At 37.9% G+C, this 26,493-nt stretch overlaps 1 protein-coding gene across 1 annotated transcript in view; it reads right to left on the bottom strand.

Annotated features, from left to right (window-relative positions):
• Positions 1–26,493, bottom strand: part of CC2D2B (coiled-coil and C2 domain containing 2B) — a 93,811-nt gene that overhangs the window by 17,903 nt on the left and 49,415 nt on the right. Inside the window, exons 19-25 of the mRNA XM_065894603.1 lie at positions 22,253–22,345; positions 18,917–19,008; positions 14,261–14,431; positions 12,701–12,797; positions 11,804–11,913; positions 6,986–7,082; positions 1,932–2,030 (exon numbers count right to left, since the gene is read on the bottom strand). Of these exons, the coding sequence (XP_065750675.1) occupies positions 1,932–2,030; positions 6,986–7,082; positions 11,804–11,913; positions 12,701–12,797; positions 14,261–14,431; positions 18,917–19,008; positions 22,253–22,345 (759 nt within the window). The remainder of the gene's footprint in view (positions 1–1,931; positions 2,031–6,985; positions 7,083–11,803; positions 11,914–12,700; positions 12,798–14,260; positions 14,432–18,916; positions 19,009–22,252; positions 22,346–26,493) is intronic.

Genomic DNA, 26,493 nt, shown 5'->3' on the forward strand with positions numbered 1-26,493 from the left:
GCGCATGTTTGGGAGGAGATAATTTACAATAATAACTAATAATAATAATATAACTAATAGTTATTGAGCACTTACTATGTACAAGGCATTCTGCCAAGTGCTTGATATAGATCATATTATTCAATAAGGTAGACACCGCTCTTATCTCCATTTTATAGATAAGGAAACTGGGGCTCAGAGCATGTAAGTAATTTGTGCAAGATCACAAAACTAATGAGTAGTAGAGCCGGGATTACAACCCAGGTTGGTCCACCTTTTTTTTTGCGGTACGCGGGCCTCTCACTGTTGTGGCCTCTCCCGCTGCGGAGCACAGGCTCCGGACGCGCAGGCTCAGCGGCCATGGCTCATGGGCCCAGCTGCTCTGCGGCATGTGGGATCTTCCCAGACTAGGGCACGAACCCGTGTCCCCTGCATCGGCAGGCAGGCGGACTCTCAACCACTGCGCCACCAGGGAAGCCCGGTTGGTCCCCTTTTGAAGCTCACATTCTTAACTACTTCTCTATCCTAGCATCTGGCCTGAGACTGAGAAACACCTGCAGGGATTTACAAACATAGGAAGCCCTATACCTCCAACAATTTAAAATCTCCGTTGCTCTTTATTTGCAGCACTTGTATTTTCAACGTGCTCCCTCATGGCATCCTGTGATTGCATAATACGCAGACGTTTCTATTCTCCTCCATTCTCTTCTCCTTTCGTACCAACAGTTTTAGGTGGTAACATGACAGCCACGTAGTGACCAAGTCACATAAGTAAAATGCAAGAAGTCTGAGAGGTTTTCTGGGGAAGTGTCTGTTTTCCTGATACAGGCACTGCCCCTTCTTGCTTCACCCCACCTCCTGGCTGCAGCATGAATATGAGGCTGGAGGTGCAATTATGAGGATGAAAGTCACATGATAAGGAGAGTAGAACAGAAAGACAAAAGTAGCTTGGATCCTTGATGATATTCTTGAGCAGATGCACTGGCATCTAGACTTCCTTTTTGTGAGATAAATAGACCTCTTACATCAGCCACTGTTAGTCAGGTTTTCTGTTGCATATGACTGAATACAGTACTAACTGATAGACACATAAATCCTTCTGAGTCAAATGACTTTGTGTGCTTGATAAATGCATCTTTAGGGACTTGATTAAAAGTTACCTCCTCTGTAAATATTCCCCTGATCTTTCATCCTCCTCCTCATTCCCTTCTTACCTACCCCGAACCCCTCTGAACACCCCCTTGCTTCCCCCTCCAAACAAGGAAGGGTAGGGTACTCCTTACTCAGTGTTCTCATAGTACCAATCTCATGCCCCTATCAAAGCCCTACAGCATTACCGTGTTGTACTGAAATGGTTGTTTTCTTCTATAGACAGTGAACTCCTTGAGGTAGAAAATTCATTTCTGAATCATCTGTAACTGGCATGTCTCTGTAAGTAACAGGGCCCCAAATGAAATCTAGAATGGGCTTTTTATATTTTGCTGGCCATGTAGGCATTTTCTTGCTGCAAAACCCAACAGCAGAGCCCTCTGGGGGTACCACAGACACAGATGCTAATCATCAGTCTCACCATTATCAATAAACAGTGTTTGAGGAGCTGAAACTCCTGGAACCCATGGTTACAAAGCAATGTCATTAATCAGAATATTTATGAATCTGGTCTTACAAAACTATTATGAGCAAATATGAATGTTGCTTTAAGACCTAAGGCTACCTGTCCTTTCCTTCATCAACAAACACTCTAAAAATATATGAAATAAATTTGTGGGTGTCTCCTATTCCAGAGACAGCTAAAACCTTCAAATACTCCAACATCCATGGGGCAGTCGAATACAGGATCATTTTGACTGACTTATCAACCTGCCAGTCAGAATCTGACTCAAAGACACAGGTATTTCTATTAGCCAGAGACAAAAATTCAGAATAATTAGCAAAGAATCATCTTCTATTACCTCAGATTGTTGCAGGAGAGCAGAGAAAGGGAAGACAATGGATCCAAGCCAATTCTTTCTTATATATGAATGACCACTGCAGCTCTTGAAACTGTGATCCTATTAAAATAAATAATTTTTCTATTACTCATTCTATATCATGTGATGGATAATTTCACACAAACATGTAGGTAAGTATAAAAAATTCTCTCCCTTTTTAAAAAGAAACCAAAGAGTAAATAGAAAAGATTTTTTTTCTCCCTTTAAAAAATTTCTTTAAAAGATAATTGACTATTTAAAGCAATAATAATGACCTGTTGTGGAGTTTATGACATACATATAAGGAAAATGTATGATAACACTAACACAAAGCACAGGAGGGGAAATGGAAGTATAGTAATATCCTGTTCTTACACTATATATGAAGTGGCATAATATTATATAAAGATAGACTGTGATAAAGATTATATAATAAAACCTAACACCATACACAAAAATAAACTCAAAATGGATTAAAGACCTAAATGTAAGACCGGACACTATAAAACACTTAGAGGAAAACATAGGAAGAACACTCTTTGACGTAAATCACAGCAAGATCTTTTTTGACCCACCTCCTAGAGTAATGGAAATAAAAACAAAAATAAACAAATGGGACCTAATAAAACTTAAAAGCTTTTGCACAACAAAGGAAACTATAAACAAGACGAAAAGACAACCCTCAGAATGGGAGAAAATATTTGCAAATGAATCAACAGACAAACGATTAGTCTCCAAAATATATAAACAGCTCATGCAGCTCAATTTAAAAAAACAAACAACCCAATCCAAAAATGGGCAGAAGACCTAAATAGACAGTTCTCCAAAGAAGACATACAGATGGCCAAGAAGCACATGAAAAGCTGCTCAACATCACTAATTATTAGAGAAATGCAAATCAAACTACAATGAGGTATCACCTCACACCAGTTAGAATGGGCATCATCAGAAAATCTACAAACAACAAATGCTGGAGAGGGTGTGGAGAAAAGGGAACCCTCTTGCACTGTTGGTGGGAATGTAAATTGCTACAGCCACTATGGAGAACAATATGGAGGTTCCTTAAAAAACTAAAAATAGAATTACCATATGATCCAGCAATCCCACTACTGGGCATATACCCAAAGAAAACCATAATTCAAAAAGACACATGCACCCCAGTGTTCATTGCAGCACTATTTACAATAGCCAGGTCATGGAAGCAACCTAAATGCCCATCGACAGACGAATGGATAAAGAAGATGTGGTACATGCGTACAACGGAATATTACTCAGCCATAAAAAGGAATGAAACTGGATCATTTGTTGAGACGTGGATGGATCTAGAGACTGTCATACAGAGTGAAGTAAGTCAGAAAGAGTAAAACAAATATCGTATATTAAGGCATATATGTGGAACCTAGAAAAATGGTACAGATGAACCAGTTTGCAGGGCAGCAATAGAGACACAGATGTAGAGAACAAATGTATGGACACCAAGGGGGGAAAGTGGCGGTGGGGGGGGGTGGTGGGATGAACTGGGCTATTGGGATTGACATATATACACTGGTGTGTATAAAATTGATGACTAATAAGAACCTGCTGTATAATAAAATTAAATTAAAAAATTTTTTAAAGTACATGCACCTAATAAAGAGTTACAAAATATATAAAGCAAAAACAGAGCTAAAAAATATGACACCAAAAGCAAGTTGATAAATTTGACTTCATCAAAACTTAAAACTTTGCTCTTCAAAAGGCACTGTTGAGAAAATGAAAAGACAAGCTATGTACCGGGAGAAAATATTTGTAAATCATATATCTGATAAAGGATTTGTATACAGAATATGTAAAGAATCCTCAGAACTAAATAATAAGAAAACAAATAACCCAATTTGAAAAATAGACAAAAGATTTGGACAGACACTTCACCAAAGAAGATATTCAGATAGCAAATAAATACATGGAAAAGTGCTCGCCATCATTAGTCATTAGGAAATACAAATTAAAACTACAATGAGATACAACCGCACGGTTACTAGAGTGGCTAAAATTTTTAAGTCTGACCACTTGTCTGTAAGACTGTGAAAGAACTAGAAGTCTCATACATTGCTGGTGGAAATAAAAAATGGTACAGTCACTTTGGAAAAACAGTTTAGCAGTTTCTTAAATGTCTACTTACCATATGATCCAGCCATTTCACTCCTATGTATTTACCCAAGAGAAATTAAACCATTTATCCATACAAGGACTTATACACAAATGCTCATAGCAGCTTTATTTATAATAGCCACCCCCAAAGAAAACCCAAATATCCATCAACAGCTGAATATTTAAACATACAACAGAATGTATGTGTTCAATAGACTACCACTATACAGTAAAAATTAATGAACTAGTTGATAAATAAAACAACTGAGACACATCTCAAAATAATTTTTCTGTGAAAGTTGCCAGACCAAGGGGAAAAAAGTGCATGCTGTATGATGCCATTTTTATACAATTCCAGAAAATGTAAACTATAGTTACAGAAAGCAGATCAGTGGTTGCCTGGGGTGGGAGGAAGGAAAGGAAGGAGGGAGGTATTCTAACAGGACAGGGGAAAACCTTTGAGAGTGGTGGATATGTTCATTATCTTGACTTTGATGATGGTTTCATGGGTATATATACGTCAAAACTTGTCAAATGGGCTTCCCTGGTGGCACAGTGGTTGAGAGTCCGCCTGCCAATGCAGGGGACACGGGTTCGTGCCCTGGTCCGGGAGGATCCCACATGCCGCGGAGCGGCTGGGCCCGTGAGCCATGGCCGCTGAGCCTGCGTGTCCGGAGCCTGTGCTCCGCAACGGGAGAGGCCACAACAGTGAGAGGCCCAAAAAAAACTTGTCAAAGTATACACTTTAATTATGTGAAGTTTATTATATGCTAATTATGCCTCAATAATCCTATTTTTTAAATTAGAGAAAGTATGTGTAGTAAGAGAAGCAGGGACTAGACATAAATGAGTTTGGCATTTACCACCACGACCAACCCCACTGGCAGTACTCTATGACTCACTCCACTTTTAGTCATTTAAATTTTTCACTTCATCAACAAAAGTGCTGAAATGGGGGAATATAGGAAAGGTGTTAGAGAATAGCTCTTGGGACAGGCATGTTGCTCGTTTAAGACTAGTATAGGCAACATCCCTCCCTTTAGCACTAGTATGTACTTATATCCACTGGATTTTTTTGTTTGTAATTAGGGAAGGTGAGAGCAGTTGGGCTGAGTTTAGGAATCAAGGCGAAGAGAAAGGACAATGAGGACATGGAAAGGGTTGCTGTGCACTGTACCCCACTAGGTCCCTTGTCCTGGGTTTGGCCCCTGATGATTAGGGTCGGCGGCTGGAGAAGCTCTTCTACTGTGAGATTTTGTGTACCAATACTATTGCTTTAAGATCTAGATATATAATATGTAGTATGAATTCAGAGAAAATAGGGCCATTCTTCCCAGGTTTGTGCAGAATCCAGTGCCTCTTGGGTATTCTGAAGTTTCATAGCTTTGGGCTCAAGGATAATTGGGGAGATAATACCCTTGGCACACATGATGGCACCCTAATCAGGGGCAATGTCAACAGTGGTGGTGGTGAGATTCTTTTAAGTGGCTTTGAGAGCTGTGGAGCCTGAATCAAAAGAACACACACACTGTCGAAATGTGAAGGATGACTATAGCTAACAGTCATGTTTAGGCACATATATGAGGACTACTTGGAGGCTTCCAGAAAATTTTCGGTGGGACTGGTGGAGGTTCTGTGAGTAGAGGGTGGAACAAGAGTAAGACCTTAGATTATTTATGTTAATGTGACTTCTTTTAAATCCATAAACTCAGAATTTCTGTTAATATTAAAGTTATACGCTATTATCTGGTCTGAAGTAAGGAGATAGGATAAAAGAAGGGAGATAAAAAGGACAATTCATTGTAGTTTTCCTCACACACTATCTTGCTTTCCGCTTCATTTTTTACCTTTCCACCATCCACCTTTGCCTTGCTGCCGTAATTATGGATCATGTTGGCTTACTGCCAAGAAATAATGGTATCAGTTAGGTTGCCATGGCCCGTTCCTTAGAAAATTCATCTGATGGTCCACTTGTAGATAGTCCAGGTTAGAAATGTAAAAACCTTGCAAAAGAAAATGCAGTATATTCTGGCTCCCATTTTAATCTGATCTCTCTCTTCTAAGAAGAACAAATGCCAGGGAGTCCAGAGTCATAATAGACAATTTTGAGATTCTAGTGATCATATGCAACTGTTAAGAATATCAAGAAAGCCATGGTATTCAATTTCCAAGCCCTGGGATTGTTGTTGCTATTTACCTGAATCTGGGGAAGGGCTGAAGTTTGAAAAAAGCTGCCAATACCCCAGATTCCTGCCTTCAGTTCATAACCACTGCTTCTGGATATCTTGCTACATGTCAGTAAACAATGTAAAGCATCTTAATGTATATACCTTTATCATAGTAAATATGCTTAGTGCAGCAAACTTTAAAAATACACTAAAGCTTGGCTACCAGGAAGTTCACGTGTAAATGTAAGGTTCAATTGCAGAAATCTACTTTTCCCAAATTCTTGGTATATTTATCTCTCCTCCACTTATATGTGGTTTATGATCCCTGTTATTTTTGGTTTTTTACTTTTTTTTTTTTGCGGTATGCGGGCCTCTCACTGTTGTGGCCTCTCCCGTTGCGGAGCACAGGCTCCAGACGCGCAGGCTCAGCGGCCATGGCTCACGGGCCCAGCCGCTCCGCGGCATGTGGGATCCTCCCGGACTGGGGCACGAACCTGCATCCCCTGCATCGGCAGGCGGACTCTCAACCACTGCGCCACCAGGGAAGCCCGATCCCTGTTATTTTTGAATTGACTTGTCATATGTCTGATTTTATTTCAAGTTGCCCCACATCCTTTTTAGAAAATGTTGGAAATAGATACTGTATCTAAAACCAAATTTACAAATATGTTAATAGACTTCATTCAGTCTGAACTTATAATTATTTCAACATTGATTATTATAATTATTTTACTTTACCTCATGTTTTTCAATAATCATTTCATCAAAAATGTTGATATATATATTATCTTTTATTTTAGATAAGCTTGAGACGCTATAATCATGTCCTGGTAAGCTGTAAATAAGAAAAACATATTTAAATGCTTAATTGATCTTATAAAAGCATTATTCATAAAGGACTATAAAATTGCCTGCATTATTTTCTTTTATAAAGTATAAGATAAGAAAATCTATGTGCTTTCAGGACAACTGCTACCTTTCATTAAAGCCAGTATCAAAATATATACAAACAATAAATGCTGGAGAGGGTGTGGAGAAAAGGGAACCCTCTTGCACTGTTGGTGGGACTGTAAATTGGTACAACCACTATGGAGAACAGTATGGAGGTTCCTTAAAAAACTAAAAATAGAACTATCAAATGATCTAGCAATCCCACTCCTGGGCATATACCCATAGAAAACTCTAATTCAAAAAGATACATGCACCCCAATGTTCATTGCAGAACTACTTACAATAGCCAGGATGTGGAAGCAACCTAAGTGTCCATTGACAGATGAATGGATAAAGAAGATGCTCACATACATACAATGGAATATTACTCAGCCATAAAAAGAAATGAAGTTGAGTTATTTGTAGTGAGGTGGATGGACCTAGAGTCTGTCATACAGAGTGAAGTAAGTCAGAAAGAGAAAAACAAATACCATATGCTAACACAGATGTATGGAATCTAAAAAAAAAAAAAAGTTATGAAGAACCTAGGTGCAGGACGGGAATAAAGACGCAGACCTACTAGAGAATGGACTTGAGGACATGGGGAGGGGGAAGAGTAAGCTGAGACAAAGTGAGGGAGTGGCATGGACATATATACACTACCAAATGTAAAATCGATAGCTAGTGGGAAGCAGCCGCATAGCACAGGGAGATCAGCTCGGTGCTTTGTGACCACCTAGAGGGGTGGGATAGGGAGGGTGGGAGGGAGGGAGACGCAAGAGGGAAGAGCTATGGGGATAGATGTATATGTATAGCTGATTCACTTTGTTATAAAGCAGAAACTAACACAGCGTTGTAAAGCAATTACAAAGATGTTAAAAAAAAAAGTCAGAGGGATGCCATCAAGAAACCATGCAAATAGTCAAGAACCATATAATCTGCAGAAATTGAGGGAGCTGAACAAGATTGGCAAGAGAAGGGGGTAAGGGCGCCAGGAAAAGAGAAAGGACTTTGATAACAGATGTAGTTGACAGTTCTTTATATTCCTTTTACCCGAGGGAGAGCTAAAGATGTATAGGAAGTAACAACTGAAAATTGCTAATTGAGTTTAGAGAACAATTTTAAGTTCTACATTTTAAATCTGTCTTGATCAGTGCACTTTATTTTCAATTACAAAAGCCTATTTATATAGCTTTAGCATCAAATATGAACCTTGAGAAAAAAAAGAGCCGGAGATCCCACATCCAGATTTCAAAATGCATATATTACGAAGTTACAGTAATCGAAACAGTCTGGCCTAAAAACAGACATATAGACCAGTGGTACAGAATAGAGAGCCTAGATATAAATCCTTGCATCTATGTCAGGTCAACCGATCTTTGACAAGGGTGCCAAGACTACTCAATGAAGAAAGGACAATCTCTTCAACAAATGGTGTTGGTAAAACTATGTGCAAAAGGATCAAATTTGAGGGAGGAGATATGGGGATGTATGTATAGGTATAGCTGATTCACTTTGTTATAAAGCAGAAACTAACACACCATTGTAAAGCAATTATACTCCAATAAAGATGTTAATAAAAAAAAGAATCAAATTTGATCTTTATCTTATACCATACACAAAATTCAACTCAAAATGAATTAAATATTTAAAATGTAAGACCTGAAACTATAAAGCTTCTAGAAGAAAATACAGGGGAAAAGTTTCATGACATAGGTTGTGGCAGTAATTTCATGGACATGATACCAAAGCACAGCAACAAAAGCAAAAATAAAAAAGTGGAACTATATCAAACTGTAAACATTCTGCACAGCAAAGGAAATAATCGTCAGAGTACAAGGTCAACTCATGGAATGGGAGAAAATATTTGCAAACCATATATATTATAAGGGGGTTCATCTCCAACATACATAAAGAGCTCATACAACTGAATAGTAAAAAAGCTAATAATCTGATTTTAAAATGTACTAAAACTTGAATAGACATTTTCCAAAAATGACATACAAATGGCTAATAGATATATGAAAAAATGCTCAAAATTGCTAATAATAAAACACTCAGTAATAATCAGGGAAATTCAAAGCTACAATGAGATATCACTTCACAATTGTTAGGATGGCTATTATCAAAAAAAATAAAATAAAGTAACAAGTGCTGGTGAAGGTGTGTAAAACTGGAACTCCTGCACACAGTTGGTGGGAATGTAAAATGGTGCAGCTGCTATGGAAAACGTTACGCAGGTTCCTCAAAAAATTAAAAACAGAACTGATACCATATGATCTAGCAATCCCATTTCTAGGTATTTATCCAAAAGAACTGAATCAGAATATCAAAGAGATGTTAGCACTCTTATGTTCATTGCAGCACTATTCACAACAGTATGGAAGCATGCTAAATGTCTGTTGACAGATGAATGGATAAAGAAAATGTGGTATATATATGGAATACTGCTCACCCTTTAAAAAGAAGGAAATTCTGCAATATGGGGCAACAGGGATGAATCTTGAGGACATTATACTAAATGAAATAAACCAGTCATAAAAAGACTGCATGATTCCACCTATATGTGGCATCTAAAGTAGTCAAATTCATAGAGTCAAAGAGCAGAATGGTGGTCGCCAGGGGCTGGGGGGAGGGGGAAATGGGAAGTTACTAATCAACAAGGCGTACAACTTCAGGGAAGCAAGATGAATAAGCTCTAGATCTGCTGTACAACCTTTTACCTACATTCAGCAGTAGTATATTGCACACTTAAAAATTTGTTCAAAGGGTAGATGTCATGTTAAGTGTTCTTTCCACATTAAAAAAGTCAGTAGATGTTGAGTAAGGCAAACTACCCTCTGTAACAGTGGCTCACGTGATTGTGGGGGAAGGCAAGCCCCAAATCTGCAGGGTAAGCTGGCAGCCTGGAAGCCCAGGGGAGAGCTGCAGTTCAAGTCTGAAGCCAGTGTTCTGGCAGAATTCCATCTTCCTAAGTGGGGTAAGTCTTCTTTCTGTTAAGCCTTCAACCAATTGGATGAGGCACACCCCTATTACAGAGGGTAAAGAGAGTCAAACAGACACACACACACACACACACACACACACACACACACACACACCCTGTCAGTTCTGCTTTTATGGAGAACCCTGAAATGCAATGACACTCTGGAAAAGGTAAAACTATGGTGGCAGTGAAAGGATCAGTGGTTGCCAGAGGTTCCAGGGGAAGGATGAACGGATAAATGGGTGAAGCACAGGCCATTTTTAGGGCAGTGAAACTATGCTGTATGATACTACAGTGGTGGATACGTGTCATTATACATTTGTCAAAACCCATAGAATGTACAACACAAAGAGTGAACCCTAATGTAAATTGTGGACTTTGATAATGTGTCAGCATTGGTTCATTGATTGTAACAAATGTACCACACTGACACTTTAGGGAGGCTGTGTGTGCGTGTTGTAGGGAGAGGATGTATAAGAACTCTGTGCTTTCTGCTCAGTTTTACTGTGAACCTAAACTGCTCTAAAAATTAAAGCCTATCGATTTGTTTAAAATGGAAAAAAAAAAAGAAACTCAATCTCATTAGAAATCCAGGAATGTAAATTAAACCACAATAAGAATATCACTTTAGATCCACCGTATTAGAAACATTAATTCTAAAAATACAAAATATTATTGAAGATGTGGCACAATAGGAACTTTTATATCGCTGTTGGGAGTATGGATTGGCACAATCACTTTAGAAAAAACTTTGGCATTAGCTAGTAAAGTTGAAGCAATTCCACTCCTGGATACAGATCCTAGAGTAAAGGGCCTCAAAGTGTCCCCTGACTAGGAGCATCAGTAACACCTGGGAACTTGTTAGAAATGGAATTATGTATCAGAGCTACTGAACTAGAAACTATGGAGTTGGGCCCAGCAATCTGTTTAAAGAAGCTGTACAGGTGATTTCAGTGCACAAAATACTTTGAGAACTACTGTCTTAAAAAGAAACTCTTATACGTGTGTTCAAGATGACAAGTACAAGAATGTTCAGAGCAATACTATTTACAATAGCAAAACATTAAAACCAGGCAAATCTGCATCAACAGGATAAAGTATAAATAAATTATGGCATTTTAATACAGTGGACTACTATACAGAAGTGAAAATAAAGGAAGGAAGGAATAGTTACAAGTATGAATATGGATAAATCTCTCAAAATAAGAGTAAAGAAACAGATTGCAAAAGATCATTCAATTTACATAAAGTTGGAAAACATCCACAAGTAAACAAAACATAGCTAGGGATAAATACCTATGATTTAAAGTCGTAAAGAGAGGGAATGATAAACAAATTCATGGTTGTTACCTCTGGGGAGAAAGGGGATACAAATAGTTATTGGCACAGTGGAGCCTTCAAAAATATTGCTAATACTCCATTTTTTAAGCTAGATGGTAGATACACAGGTATTCATTTTATCATTTTTCCTCAGAACTTACATTTACATATACATTATATATATTAATATCTATGTAAGAAATACTTCATAATTTAAAAACGTAAGCCTATATCCATCATTATTTTCAATAAACAGCTCAAGAAAATAATTTTGTTACTGCTCTATTTTAGAAGCTGAGGAAAAATGGACTCCAACTTACATAAAATCTACTTTAATTTCTTCATTCCAGCATGGATGAGATCCACTTGCAACACTGGTTTGGTACACAGTGTGCTGAAAGGAAACTTCCACAAAGGGGTGCACAGTATCCTGAAACACATAATTAACACGACTAGATTTTTGTAATATTTTATATAGCTGATAAAAGGTAGAAAATAGTTACTGGCTGATAACTGGATGGCTTACTTTTTCCAGGTTTTCAAACAACCATTATTCATTCATTCATTCAACATTTCTTCAACCTATTCAATATCAGGTACTACTTTGCTAGGATCCAAAAATAAATGGAAATCCTTAAGGATTTTTATCTTAAGTCTATCAGGAGAAAATAAACAGGTAAACAAATAATTGCAATGAAATGTAAGAAATATATTCAAGGTATAATAGTAACTCAGGAGAGAGAATGATTAACTCTCTGGGGTGAGGACAAGGAGAACTTCACAGAGAAAACATTGCTTGGGCTTGAGCTTTGAAACATTAAATAGTAGTTCATGTGGCCAATAACATGGAGGTATGGTGGCCATTCCAGGCAAAGGAAAGGGCATATATGGAGGCCTTCTAGAACAAGTAGTAGTATGATATGATACCGCTGTGGGCTGATGAGAAATGTGGCTGATTGGTATGTAAGAACCAGACCATTACACAGTTTGGTAGCCATTCTAAGGAGCTACCATTGTAAGGAGCTTGCACCTTATTCTATAGACCCTGAGAGCAGGGTAGCAGAGAATGAAATAGTTAGAATTACATTTTATAAAGAGCACCTTCACTGTGTTATGGAGAGTAAACTAGAATTAGATGGATAGTCCAGTTAGGGGCCAGTTGCAATTCAGGGAAAACACGATCAAAACGGCACTTTATAGAAGTGTTAAATACTTACCTCATTTAAGATCTCATCTGAGGTTACAGTTTTGATTGTTTCTTTATGTCTGAGGCGAGACATGGATGATATCAAATAAGTAGGCATATCCAAGGCTCTTCTGAAAAACAATATAGAGATAGGCACTTTAATTAATTTTAATATTAGTTTTGGTGGGAGTAGCTGGCTTTTTGCTTATGCTTATAGAGGTATATAAGTCAGCTACCCTGGATCTTATAGAGTTTGCTTTGGATCTTCATAACATAGGTGGTTAGAGATAAATATGTGACAATCACTACTCTGAAAGGGTAGCTCCTAAATGCTGAACTATGGATTGTAACTAGTCTGTGACAGAGTTTTCACTGACCCTCAGCAAAAGGAAAAAAATAGAGCAAGTAACACTTTGCGACTATATTCTTCCTATTTTTGGTGTTACAATATTCTTTCTTTTACAAATTGATTATTATAGAAAATGGTGGTAATTTTATAATGTCCTTATTTCACAAAACAGCCTTGAAATGTGCATTTGTTTTGAGAATATCAATTCTATCATAAATAAAGTCATATTTTATAATATAAAACACAGGCAAAACCTTTAAGAGGTTTTAACTATAGATTCGTAGCTAGTAAGCAAAATATTTGTTTTTCATATGTAGAGTTCATGGGATGTGGTGAACATAAAATAAGCAAGTAGAGCACATAAGTGTTAAATGTAGACAGAGAGGGTTACTCAGTATTCCTGAGGTACCTGGGCACTAAATATTCACAATACATAAATTATACATGAGATTAAATATATGAAACACTTGAAATTCGGGTTATACTAAATATTCATGAGTATTTAATATTCATGATGCCTTAATTTGGCCACCTTGACCCTACATATCCTCTGCCCAAGAAACGCAAATAAAACACACTGAGTGCCTGCAGAAGAGATAGGTAAGATTTGATTTTTGTAGAAGTCACCTAAAATGATAAATCCAAAATGGAGCTTACTCTCTCCTGTAGTCTATATACTTCCAATACTGTGAGGAGACAGTGTCAGAGAACAGTGTAATTAGCAATAGAAGCTTAAGTTTTCACAACAGGGAATAGGGACAGAAGGTATTTATTTGATATAGCACCCAAAAATATACATGTTAAAGGTACTTCGGGCATCTCAAACTTCTGAAAATTTGTAATACACAGCAATGACAGTAAGTTTGACTATCCAAATGAAGATTTCAACTTTCATTTAGTTTCTGTATATTGAGCATTAATAAAGTGCAAAGGTTTCTTTTGTTTGTTTGTTTTTTGTTTTTTTTTACGAGGGCCTCTCACTGTTGTGGCCTCTCCCGTTGCGGAGCAACAGGCTCTGGACGCGCAGGCTCCGCAGCCACGGCTCACGGGCCCAGTCGCTCCGCGGCATGTGGGATCATCCCGGACCGGGGCACGAACCCGTGTCCCCTGCATCGGCAAGCGGACTCTCAACAGCTGCGCCACCAGGGAAGCCCCAAGTGCAAAGTTTTATTAAGAAGACAGTATAGAAATTTACATTTAAGACATCTTTTGCAACTCCAAAAATTGGCGCCATTGCCTTACCTATTAATTATTGCTTTCCTTGTAGGAATATTATAAGCCCTCAATATTCTGACAAGAATCTTAATATCTCCGTCACAGATAGTCTGTGCTGCCACTTTTTTCCTTTCTTGCCTCTGAGGCTTTAACTTTCTTCGTCGTTCAAGAAGCTTACAAACTGCATGTGTCAACTGGCTAAAGAGTAAAAAATGATCAATCACATAGATACAAGATAACTTAAAATTTGAAATATATCAATTTTTTAAATTAATTATTATAAATAAGGCCATTATTCTGAACCATGTTCTCTCCATTGTGGAGGGGAGACAGAGTTGTCTTAGACCCAAGGAAAGAATCTTTTTCTGAGCATAGAAGAGATGCTATGTTAAGAGAGAATGTGATTGCTCCATGTAATTTGGGTGTATGGTCCAAGAAGAAACAAGGGCGTGGAGAGGTAATTCCATGAAACATGATGTTATATCAAAGGGTTATTCATTTTTTAGGAATCGTTCTCTTGAAAGTGGTTAGATACTCAACTTTTCTACATGGTTCTGAATAGGAGTTAGTTATATGTGCTCCCAACCCTGGCAACACAAATCTATGCAATTATAGCTTTATGGTCACACCTATTTTCCTCCAAAGACTGAAAATAAAACACAGACTTCAGACTATACTACAAAGCTATAGTCATCAAAACAGTATGGTACTGGCACAAAAGTGGAAATATAGATCAGTGGAACAGGATAGAAAGCCCAGAAATAAACCCACACACCTATGGTCAATTAATCTATAAATATGACAAAGAAGGCAAGACTATACAATGGAGGAAAGAAAGTCTCTTCAACAAACCGTGCTGAGAAAACTGGACAGCTACATGTGAAAAAAAAGAAAGTGGAACATTCTTTAACACCATGCACAAAAATAAACTCAAAATGGATTAAAGACCTAAATATGAGACCAGACACTATAAAACTCTTAGAGGAAAACACAGGCAGAACACTCTCTGACATAAATCACAGCAATATCTTTTTCAATCCATCTCCCAGAGTAATGGAAATAAAAACACACATAAACAAATGGGGCCTAATTAAGCTCAAAAGCTTTTGCACAGCAAAGGAAACCATAAACAAAATGAAAAGACAACCCACAGAATGGGAGAAAATATTTGCAAATAATGTGACTGACAAGGGATTAGTCTCCAAAATTTACAAACAGCTCATGTGGCTTAATATCATCAAAACAAACAACCCAATCAAAAAATGGGCAGCATACCTAAATAGACATTTCTGCAAAGAAGACATACAGATGGCCAAGAGGCACATGAAAAGATGTTCAACAACACTAATTATTAAAGAAATGCAAATCAAAACTACAATGAGATATCACCTCACATCGGTCAGAATGGCTATCATCAAAAAATCCACAAATGGGCTTCCCTGGTGGCACAGTGGTTAAGAATCTGCCTGCCAATGCAGGGGACACACGTTCGAGCCCTGGGCTGGGAAGATGCCACATGCCGCGGAGCAGCTAAGCCTGTGTGCCACAACTACTGAGCCTGCACTCTAGAGCCCACAAGCCACAACTACTGAAGTCCACATGCCTAGAGCCTGTGCTCTGCAACAAGGGAAGCCACCGCAATGAGAAGCCTGCGTACCGCAACAAAGAGTAGCCCCTGCTCGCCCCAACTAGAGAAAGCCCGTGCACAGCAACGAAGACCCAATGCAGCCAAAAATAAATAAATAATTTATTTACTTCAAAAAAAATCCACAAACAATAAATGCTGGAAAGGGTGTGGAGAAAAGGGAACCCTCTTGCACTGTTGGTGGGAATGTAAATTGATAGTGTCACTATGGAAAACAGTATGGAGGTTCCTTAAAAAACTAAAAATAGAACTACCATATGACCTAGCAATCCCACTATTGGGCATATACCCAGAGAAAACCGTAATTCAAAAAGACACATGCACCCCAATGTTCACAGCACCACTATTTACAATAGCCAGGACATGGAAGCAACCTAAATGTCCATCAACAGAGGAATGGATAAAGAAGATGTGGTACATATATACGATGGAATATTACTCAGCCATAAAAAGGAAGAAAATTGGGTCATTTGTAGAGATGTGGATGGACCTAGAGAGTGTCATACAGAGTGAAGTTAAGTCAAAAGAGAGAAACAAATATCATATATTAACACGTATATGTGGAATCTAGAAAAATGGTATGGATGATCTTATCTGCAAAGCAGAAATAGAGACACAGATGTAGAGAAGAAACTATGGATACCAAGGGGGAAAGCAGGAGTGGGAGGAATTGGGAGATTGGGATTGACACAAACACACTATTGATACTATGTATAAAATAGATAACTAATAAGAATATGCTGTACAGCACAGGGAACTCTACTTAATGCACTGTGGTGACCTAAATGGGAAGGAAATCCAAAAAAGATGGGATATATGTATATGTATAGCCACTTCATTTTGCTGTACAGTAGAAACTAACACAACATTGTAAAGCAACTATACTCCAATAAAAATTAATTTAAAAAAAAGATGTTCAGTATTGCTAATTATTAGAGAAATGCAAACCAAAACCTCAATGAGATATCACCTCACACCAGTCAGAATGGCTATCATCAAAAAATCCATAAGCAATAAACGCTGGAGAGGGTGTGGAGAGAAGGGAACCCTCCTACACTGTTGGTGGAAATGTAAATTGGTGCAGCCACTATGGAGAATGGTATGGAGGTTCCTTAAGAAACTAAAAATAGAGCTACCATATAAACATGCAACCCAACTCCTGGGCATACACCTGGAGAAAAACATGGTCCAAAAGGATACATTCATCCCAATGTTCATTGCAGTGCTGTTTACAATAGCCAAGACATGGAAGCAACCTTAACATCCACTGACAGAAGAATGGTTAAAGAAGATGTGGTACATATATACAATGGAATATTAACCATTAAAAAGAATGAAATAATGCCATTGCAGTAACATGGATGGACCTAGAGATTGTCATACTGTGTGAAGTGAGACAGAGAAATAGAACTATCATATGATATCACTTATATGCAGAATCTAAAAAAAAGATACAAATAAACTTATTTACAAAACAGAAACAGACTCACAGACTTAGAAAACGAACTTATGGTTACCTGCGGGAAGGGAGGGGAGGAGGCATAGTTAGGGAGTTTGGGATTGACATGTACACACTGCTATATTTAAAATGGATAACCAACAAGGACCTATTGTATAGCACAGGGAACTTTTGCTCAGTATTCTGTAACAATCTGACTGGGAAAAGAATTTGAAAAAGAATAGATACATGTATATGTATAACTGAATCACTTTGTTGTACACCTGAAACTAACACAACATTGTTAATCAACTATACTCCAATAAAAAAAAGTTTAAAAAAATAAATTTTCATCATTGACACACACACACTACTATATACAAAATAGATAGCTAATAAGGACCTGCTGTATAGCACAGGGAACTCTACTCAACACTCTGTAATGGCCTATATGGGAAAAGAGTCTAAAAAAGAGTCGACATATGTATATGTATAACAGATTCCCTTTGCTGGACACCTGCAACTAACACAACATTGTAAATCAACTCTACCCCAGTAAAAATTTTATTTTTAAAAATTTATTTATTTTTGGCTGCGTTGGGTCTTCATTGCTGCACGCGGGCTTTCTCTAGTTGCGGCGAGCGGGGGCTACTCTTCTTACAGTGCGTGGGCTCCTCATTGCAGTGGCTTCTCTTGTGCAGAGCACAGGCCCTAGGCGCACAGGCTTCAGTAGCTGTGGCGTGTGGTCTCAGTAGTTGTAGCACCCGGGCTTAGTTGCTCCGCGGCATGTGGGATCTTCCCGGACCAGGGCTCTAACCTGTGTCCCCTGCATTGGCAGGCGGATTCTTAACCACTGCACCACCAGGGAAGTCCCTACCCCAGTAAAAATTTTTTAAAAGTAAGTTTTCATTAAAAAAATGTGCCCATGAAAGAATTACTTCAAGGTATATTTTAGAATAGAACACCCCCCCCTCAAAAAAAATAGACGTCAGCATCCTACACCAATTAAAACCTTATTATTAATACTAAGAATCTGCAAGTGGCCCCAGGGCGGTTTCCCCAAACGCAGCAACCCTAATTCCTGCTCCCATCCTTAAGTTTCCCAGACAGGACAGTATGAGAACTGAGTTACTTCAGCCAAAGGCTCCCCCAACTGCTGCCTGTGGATCACAGAGCCCTTATATGGCTGAGGATTCCGTTTTGAAAGGGAGAGATTACAGGCTCAGTGTGTGGTGCTACCAGCAATGACTTTTCCAGTAGCAGCCTCCGGACAGAGAAATCTTAGGGCGAAACTAATTTGGGACAAAGGTATTTCTTTTTTTTTTCTTCTTTTCTTTCTTGCCCTAAAAACTATTAATAAGGAGAGGATTAAAATCTAAAATATTATACAACTGAAAATACAAATCATATAGTTATGTCCAAAATGCAATTTTAAAATGACAAAAAAAAATTAAGTCACTGTATTTCATTTTATGCTTTGTAATTGCATTTTGACATTAACTTAATTAATATAAAAATAGAGAACTTATTAGAGGACTTTGAAGGTATTATCTTATAGCTTTATATTTTGTACTTAAATAATAATAATTTTAGTATGTACCTTGCAGATACAATTTCTTCATAATCAGCCACAATATCTGATAAGTTAAATTTGCTAACTTTGGCAATTCTTTTCATTATCGACCTTCTCATCTACAAAAAAATTTTTAGAATTTAAAGAAATGCACAGCTTATATTTTAAGATTAAGTATATACAATGCTACTGATGTCACTATTTTTTACTCCTAATTTTTTCAAGCAATGAATGGAAAGGGGAATTAGGTAAGTGAAAGTATGGTTCTGTTTGCTACCGTTATTAAAATCATTCCTAACGCTCTCATTAATGTCCCTCTCATCTCTTTTTCCACCTAACTCACAGTATATGTGGACAGAACTAATCTTCACCAAAGGAGATGATTATCCTGTGAATGTGTTTCTACAACAGTCACTTGTACACACACAAACCTTGATTCACAAGAAAATGTGGTCACATTTCTGTATTTCCTTTGAGTCCATCCTATTCTGACCTTAAGCTCTCATTCTGTCAGCTTGTAAGATATTTAGTGCTTGAACAGAGCCAATCCCCTAAGCCCTTGCAACTTGCAGAACCCACAGACCCTGGTTCCTCCAAGGACTCCGAAATTCTTCTTTTTAGTCTGAGGAAATCCCTCCCTTTCTCCCCTAACTCCATGCTTCACAACAGGTTTAGACTTTTAGAAATGAAACCAGGAAGAAGTGTGTCTGGAGGCAATTTTCTTTCTGTCCTGCCACAAATCATCCCAAAGATAATGTAACTTAGAGCCTAATGATCTGCTTAAATTCGATAGGAAAATGGGGTGATAGGAGAATGGGAAATTATAATTCCTAAGAATTACCCTGCCATGTGGGGAACAAATTGTTTCCTTTGAAGGTGAACCACACCCCTCCTCCCTCTGACCCCATCAGTGTGCTTGAGCCTTCTCACTTGTGCTTTCTCTCTCTGTCTTTCTCTCTTTCTCTCTCCCTCTCCCTTGCTCCCTTGCTATCACACAGACTGAGCTCCTTGCCGTTCCTCCCATAGGCCACGCATATTCCTTCCTCACAGTTTTCACATGTGGTTCCATTAGCCTGGAATGTTCTTCTCCCAAAAAACCTCCATGGCTAGCTCCTTCAGTTCACTTCAGGTCTTTTGCTGAAGCGTTAGCATCTCGAGGGCTTTCCTTGATCTAAGGAAGGCTTTCCCTTATCTAAAATCACACCTGACCCCCACCCCCACCCCCATACACACTCCTGTCCTCTCTTCCTACTTCACTTGTCATGGCACATATCACTTTCTAACATACTAATGTTCTGTTCATTATCTGACTTCCCCCACCAGAACGACCTCCTCTAGGAGGCCAGGGATTTTAATCTATTTTGTTTACTGCTGTAATTCCAATGTCTAGTATAATGACTGATTCATAGCAGGTGCCCAATAAGTATTTATTGAGTAAATTAATGAAAGGGACAGGTTGAGGAGAAGCACTGGCCTCTTAGATGCAAATATTTCAGCAAAACTTTATCTAGCAATCCTTGAGACTGCAGGGACTTTACTGCTCCATTCCCGGCCTCAGCCACCACTGACCCCAGTAACACAGCAGGAAGTGTAATGCATATAACTCACAGTCCCTCCCACAGCAGGATTTAAACACCATGGCCCTATTAGGCCTCCAGTGTCAAAGCAGGATTCCAGTACCTGTAATTAAAGTAATTATCCCTTAAACTTGTAGTTTTAAACTATCCTGAGAGAGCAAAGAAGTCTTCACAAGGAGGTGAAACCCAATCACACAATGTTCTTAAAGCTCCTTCCCAGGATTCCTATATGAAGGTCAAGAATCCTCAGACACTTGCTCTCTTACCACATTCCTGATCTTTTGCTGCCCTCCCTTCTGGGCTTCCTCATACACCAAAAAAAGAGAAGGCATAAGAAGGATATGTATTCTCTTTTCTTTTCTTTTTTTTTTGTGGTACGCGGGCCTCTCACTGTTGTGGCCTCTCCCGTTGCGGAGCACAGGTTCCAGATGCGCGGGCTCAGCGACCATGGCTCACGGGCCCAGCCGCTCCGCGGCATGTGGGATATTCCCGGACCGGGGCACGAACCCGTGTCCCCTGCATCGGCAGGCGGACTCTCAACCACTGCGCCACCAGGGAAGCCCTCTCTTTTCTTATGAGTAAGAACACCTCTTTATTTCCTAAGACGCAAATATCATTATTAAATCACATCTCAACTTAAAAAAATATATATGGAGCTAATGAAGAAGGTGTAGGAGGGGCAAGAGTGAGTGGAAAAAAATGTCTGCCAGCAATAAAGAGGAGGTGCTCTTTCAGGCTACAATAGCTATAGTGGTCTGTATCTCCACCACACTTCCACAGGAACAGAGTACAAACTAGCATAGAACTTGAGGTTCTATCTTATTTGCCCCTTACTTCAGAAGTAAAGCAAGGCAGGCATTTTTATTGTCTGTTTTTTTATAGAACAATAAGGCAGGACTCAGTGCATAGATTACCTGCCCAAAGAAAAACAGGATGGTCGGAACAGGTCTTCACACACCTGCCTAGGGCTTTTCTAGTCACACAAGTTTGCTTCTCTCCTGTCTCCACGAAGGAATTGTATGTATCTCTTAGATCTTTCCATGGCTCTCTGCTTCTTTTCAAGTTACCCTAAAAGGCTGCTCTGGTGCTCTATAGCAAAGCCTATAGATTCTACTCTTGCAGAAGTCTTAGAAACCTCCTCAGCCTGCAATTTTATCCCTTACTTCATTAATTGTTCAAACATTTCTCAACATTTTCTGAGTGAAGAGCACTGTGCTGGGCATGATGGATCTATACATATAGTCACTGGAGCGATGAGGGGTCAGTGGAAAGAAATCAGGGGTGAAATTCAGTGAGGGATTCCACCTCAAACCTGGTTTAGGCTTTGTTACGGTGTTCTGTCTCCTAGTGGCTCCTCCATCCCTTTGTCCCGTGAACTGCTCTGGTGTACGGCATTATGAGTTATTAATAAAACTAGGGATTCTGGCAAAATGCTGGCGTACTTCCCCAAGTGAACTTTTAGGGTCAAAAAGAGATGGGAAGCCTTTAACGTTCATTTGTAAATGGAAACAGTGGGATATGCTTTAATAATGAGTTTGCTGTCAATTGAAGTAACTGCTGCATCAACAATGTACATCAACAGTGTACATTTACAGATGGTCAGTAACTAACTCTGAAAAGGAAGTCTGAATAGAACAGAAAACCTCTCAGTGATCAGAAAGAGGTGATGAGTAAGCAAGTCTGTCCATCTGACTCTCTGGGAAGAGTATAGTACTGTGCATCCAGCAGACCAGTTTTCACAAAAGTAAATTCAAACATATTGATAAAACTATTTTGTTGTTGTTACCTTTTTCAGAAAATTGGCAGAATTAATCCTTTGTGCGGTAATAGAATTCATATCTGAAATGGACATATCCTTCTCTATCTGACTTTCATATTCCTATAAACAGAGAATTAAATTAGTTTCACTTCTTGAATGTAACAGAGTTTAGATATGATACACTGCAATAAAATATTAACTACTCATTTCAGTTCATGTGTAGGAGATATTGGCAACACTCTGGAATTGAGAGGAGAGAATACTTCTTTTAGATTCTCCCAATGAGAATTAGCTAAGAACACATATTTTGTTTGCTTCTAGGAGGAGGTCCATTCATCTTTTAAAACTGAGTAACGATTGAGAAAAAATTTGCGATTGAGAAAATTATAAGAAAATGTAAAGACGATTGAGAACAATTCTTCATGCATGCATTTACCTGGTAATCACTAGAAACAAAAGAAATGGAAAGTGGTAGAGTATAAGGGTCAAGAGAGTGGGCTTTGGAGGCCATAGTCCTGGATTCAAGTTGGCCCTGCCATTTATTTACTTTGTGGTTTGGGGAAAAGATGATTAACTACTGCAGACCTCAGTTTCCTCTTTTGTAATAATGATAATCTTACTGTTATTAATATGTCACAGGATTGCTGTGAGATTTAACTGAAACAATATCTATAAAGTGCATGGCATACAGTAAGTAGTCAAAATATGCTGGCCATAATCAATAAATTTAATTTAACATCCAGCAGTGGGTCTAAGATTATTTGTCAGGATGCTTCATCTACATAATCTAGAATAAATTGCATCTGTTATAGCTGCATTTGTGGGATACGTTCCTAACTGCACACTGAAATCATTTTACATTATAGAGAGCATTAAAGATGACACAAAAATTATGAAGTATCTCTTACCTTAAGTAGGTAAATTATCTGAAAGTAATTTATTTGTTTTTCTAATTATCCACAAAAAATCTTGAAATTAATCCTGTTGACAAGTAACAACTTTTTACCTAGGGATATATTATATTACTATTTCATATCACTTTATTTATTTTAAAAGTATTAATTTATAGGAGTTACTTAAATACTCTGGATACTAATTTTTATTAATTAATATATAATTTGAAAATATCTTTTCCTAATCTGTGGGGTTTAAACTTTAATATTATCAAGTTTATTAATCTATTTCTTTATAATTTATACTTTTTGTGTTTTAAGAAATACTTTCCTGCCCAAGATTAAGATATACATTTAAAGTTTTGCATTTCATGTGTAATCTTCATTACACATAGTATTTATTTCTTTTGTGAGGTCTGAATCTAATTTTACACCATTCAAAAATGTTTTATAATTTTCTCCATCAAGTTTTTGTACATGTTTTGTTCAATATATTCCTATGAATCTAAGAGTTTTTATTGCTACTGTAGGGTGTATCTTTGTTAAGTTACATTTTTAGTGGGTTTTTGTTGGTGTATAGAATGCTATTTATTTTTTGTTTTTAATTTTTCCTCAAGTTTTTCAAACATACAGAAAATTAGAAAGAATGTTAAAATCTATGTACCTACCCTTTAGATTAAGTAATTAATATTTTGCCATATTTGCTTAATCTGTTGCTTTTGCTTTCTTTTTTTTGGCTAAATATCTCAAAGTATAAATTACAGACACCATGACACTTCATTCCTAAATAAATACTTCAGCATGAATCTCCAAAAACTAAGGACACAACCACAGTGCTATAATCACAGACAACAAAACTAACAATTTTCCAATATATCTACTATTCAATTATCAATATCACATAATAGTCCAATATCTAAATTTCACCAATGGCTGTTTTTTCACCAATGGCTGTTTTTTCACTATATATATATTGTATATCTCCATATATATAATATATATATTCTTTTCAGATTTTTTTTCCCATTATAGGTTATTACAAGATATGGATAAAGTCCACTGTGCTATAGAGTACGCCCTTGTTGTTTATTTATTCTATATATAGTAGTTTGTATCTGCTAAGCCCAAACTCCTAATTTATCCCTACCCCACCCCCTTTCCCTTTTGGTAATCATAAATTTGTTTTCTATGTCTATGAGTCTGTTTCTGTTTTCTAAATAAGTTCATTTGTATCATTTTTTTACATTCCACATATAAGTGGTATCATATGATATTTTTTTCTTTCATCTTATTTTATTGAGAACAAGCCTTACATGAGACAGCCAATGATGGCTTTACAAAATTCTAGAAAATTGCTACTATTTCCAGCCTGGAAATTCCTAGCAAACCTAATACCATCAAGGGATGTATGTGTATGAGCACATAATTGCACAGCTCTCTTTTTAAGACTTTGTAATGCATTTCCTAAATTGAAGGTGATATCATATGGTATTTGTTTTTCTCTTTCTGACTTACTTCACTTAGTTTAATAATCTCTAGGTCCACCCATGTTGCTGTAAATGGCATTATTTCATTCTTTTTATGGCTGAGTAGTATTCCATTGTATACATATACCACATCTTTTTTATCCATTCATCTCTCAATGTACACTCAAGCTGCTTCCATGTCTTGGCTATTGTAAATGGTGTTGCTATAAACACTGGGGTGCATGTATCTTTTCGAATTAGAGTTTTCTCTGGATATATGCCCAGGAGTGAGATTGCTGGATCACATGGTAACTCTATTTTTAGTTTTTAAAGAACCTCCATACTGTTCTCCATAGTGACTATACCAATTTACATTCCCGCCAACAGTGTAGGAGGGTTCCCTTTTCTCCACACCCTCTCCAGCATTTATTTAATTTGTAGACTTTTTTTTTTTTTTTGGGGTACGCGGGCCTCACTGTTGTGGCCTCTCCTGTTGCAGAGCACAGCCTCCGGAAGCGCAGGCTCAGCAGCCATGGCTCACGGGCCCAGCCGCTCTGCAGCATGTGGGATCTTCCCGGACCGGGGCACGAACCCGTGTCCCCTGCATCGGCAGGCGGACTCTCAACCACTGTGCCACCAGGGAAGCCCTGATTTGTAGACTTTTTGATGATGGCCATTCTGACTAGTGTGAGGAGGTGCCTCACTGTAGTTCTGATTTGCATTTTTCTAATAATTAGCAATATTGAGCATCTTTTCATGTGCCTGTTGGCCATCTGTATGTCTTTGAAGAAATGTCTATTTAGGTCTAAAAATGATGACTTTTTAAAGAGATCAAAATGCAACAGAAAGAAACAGTTGTACTTGCTAGCCAGTTGGCCCACATTCCAAATTTGTCTGATTGTTTCTTTGTGGTGTCATTTAACTTGTTCCTTTATTTCTCATATTTCTTGTAAACAAATTAGAGGAGGAGGACAAGGGAGAGGAGAGGGGGGAATAAGAGGGAGGGAAGAGGAGGAGGAGGGGGACAGGCTGAAGATGTCTCCAGGCATGTGGGATCTTAGCTCTCTGACCAGGGATGCAACCCTCACCCCCTGCATTGAAAGGCGACATCTTAAACACTGGACCACCAGGGAAGTCCCTTGGGCATTTAAAAGGAGCGTATTTTTTCCTTCCTTAACTCTGTTAATGTGGTAAATTATATTAATAGATTCCTTAATTAGATTAGCTTAGCTCTGTTATCTGGAAATAAACCCTACTAGATTATGGTGTATAATTATATATTTATACCTAATATATTGCTTTTTGATTTGTTAAAATTTTATTAGTAATTTCACATCTATGCTCATAAGTGAAATTGACCTAAAATGATCATGTTTTGCTTTCTTTGCCCAATTTTGGCATGAAGGTCATCAACCTCAGAAAATGAGCTGGGTTCTTTTCCCTCTTTTTGTGTTCTCTCAATAGTTTGTATAAGATAGGGAGAGTCAGCGAAGCCCCTAGCTTCAGAAGCAGAAACTCTTCCTCTTTTATGAAGTTATATCCTCAATTATGCTGAGCACTGCGCTTTGCCCACAGTAGTTTACGGAACTGTAGAATTGAATTCAGTCATTGAGAGAAGCAGGAGGAAACTGAATAACTTTTCAGCCATTCTAAGCCAAGGCCTTCCCACTGCAGCTTACTAACTGAAATTCCTAAAGTCGCAAAACAGATGAATCACAATTAAAAGTTGAGCAATGCTTTCCAAAGCCAAATATCAATTGGTCTGTTTGTGAATACATATATTTCTACTCACCCATGTTTGTGAAAATAATGAATAATCTGCAAATCCTATGACTATTATAGTCATATGTGCTAACTGGTGGTGCCATGATATTATCATTGAAAAATCATTAATTTGCATTTCCTCTTT

Source organism: Phocoena phocoena, chromosome 16, assembly GCF_963924675.1.
Source record: "Phocoena phocoena chromosome 16, mPhoPho1.1, whole genome shotgun sequence".
In the NCBI taxonomy this organism is placed as follows: Eukaryota; Metazoa; Chordata; class Mammalia; order Artiodactyla; family Phocoenidae; genus Phocoena; species Phocoena phocoena.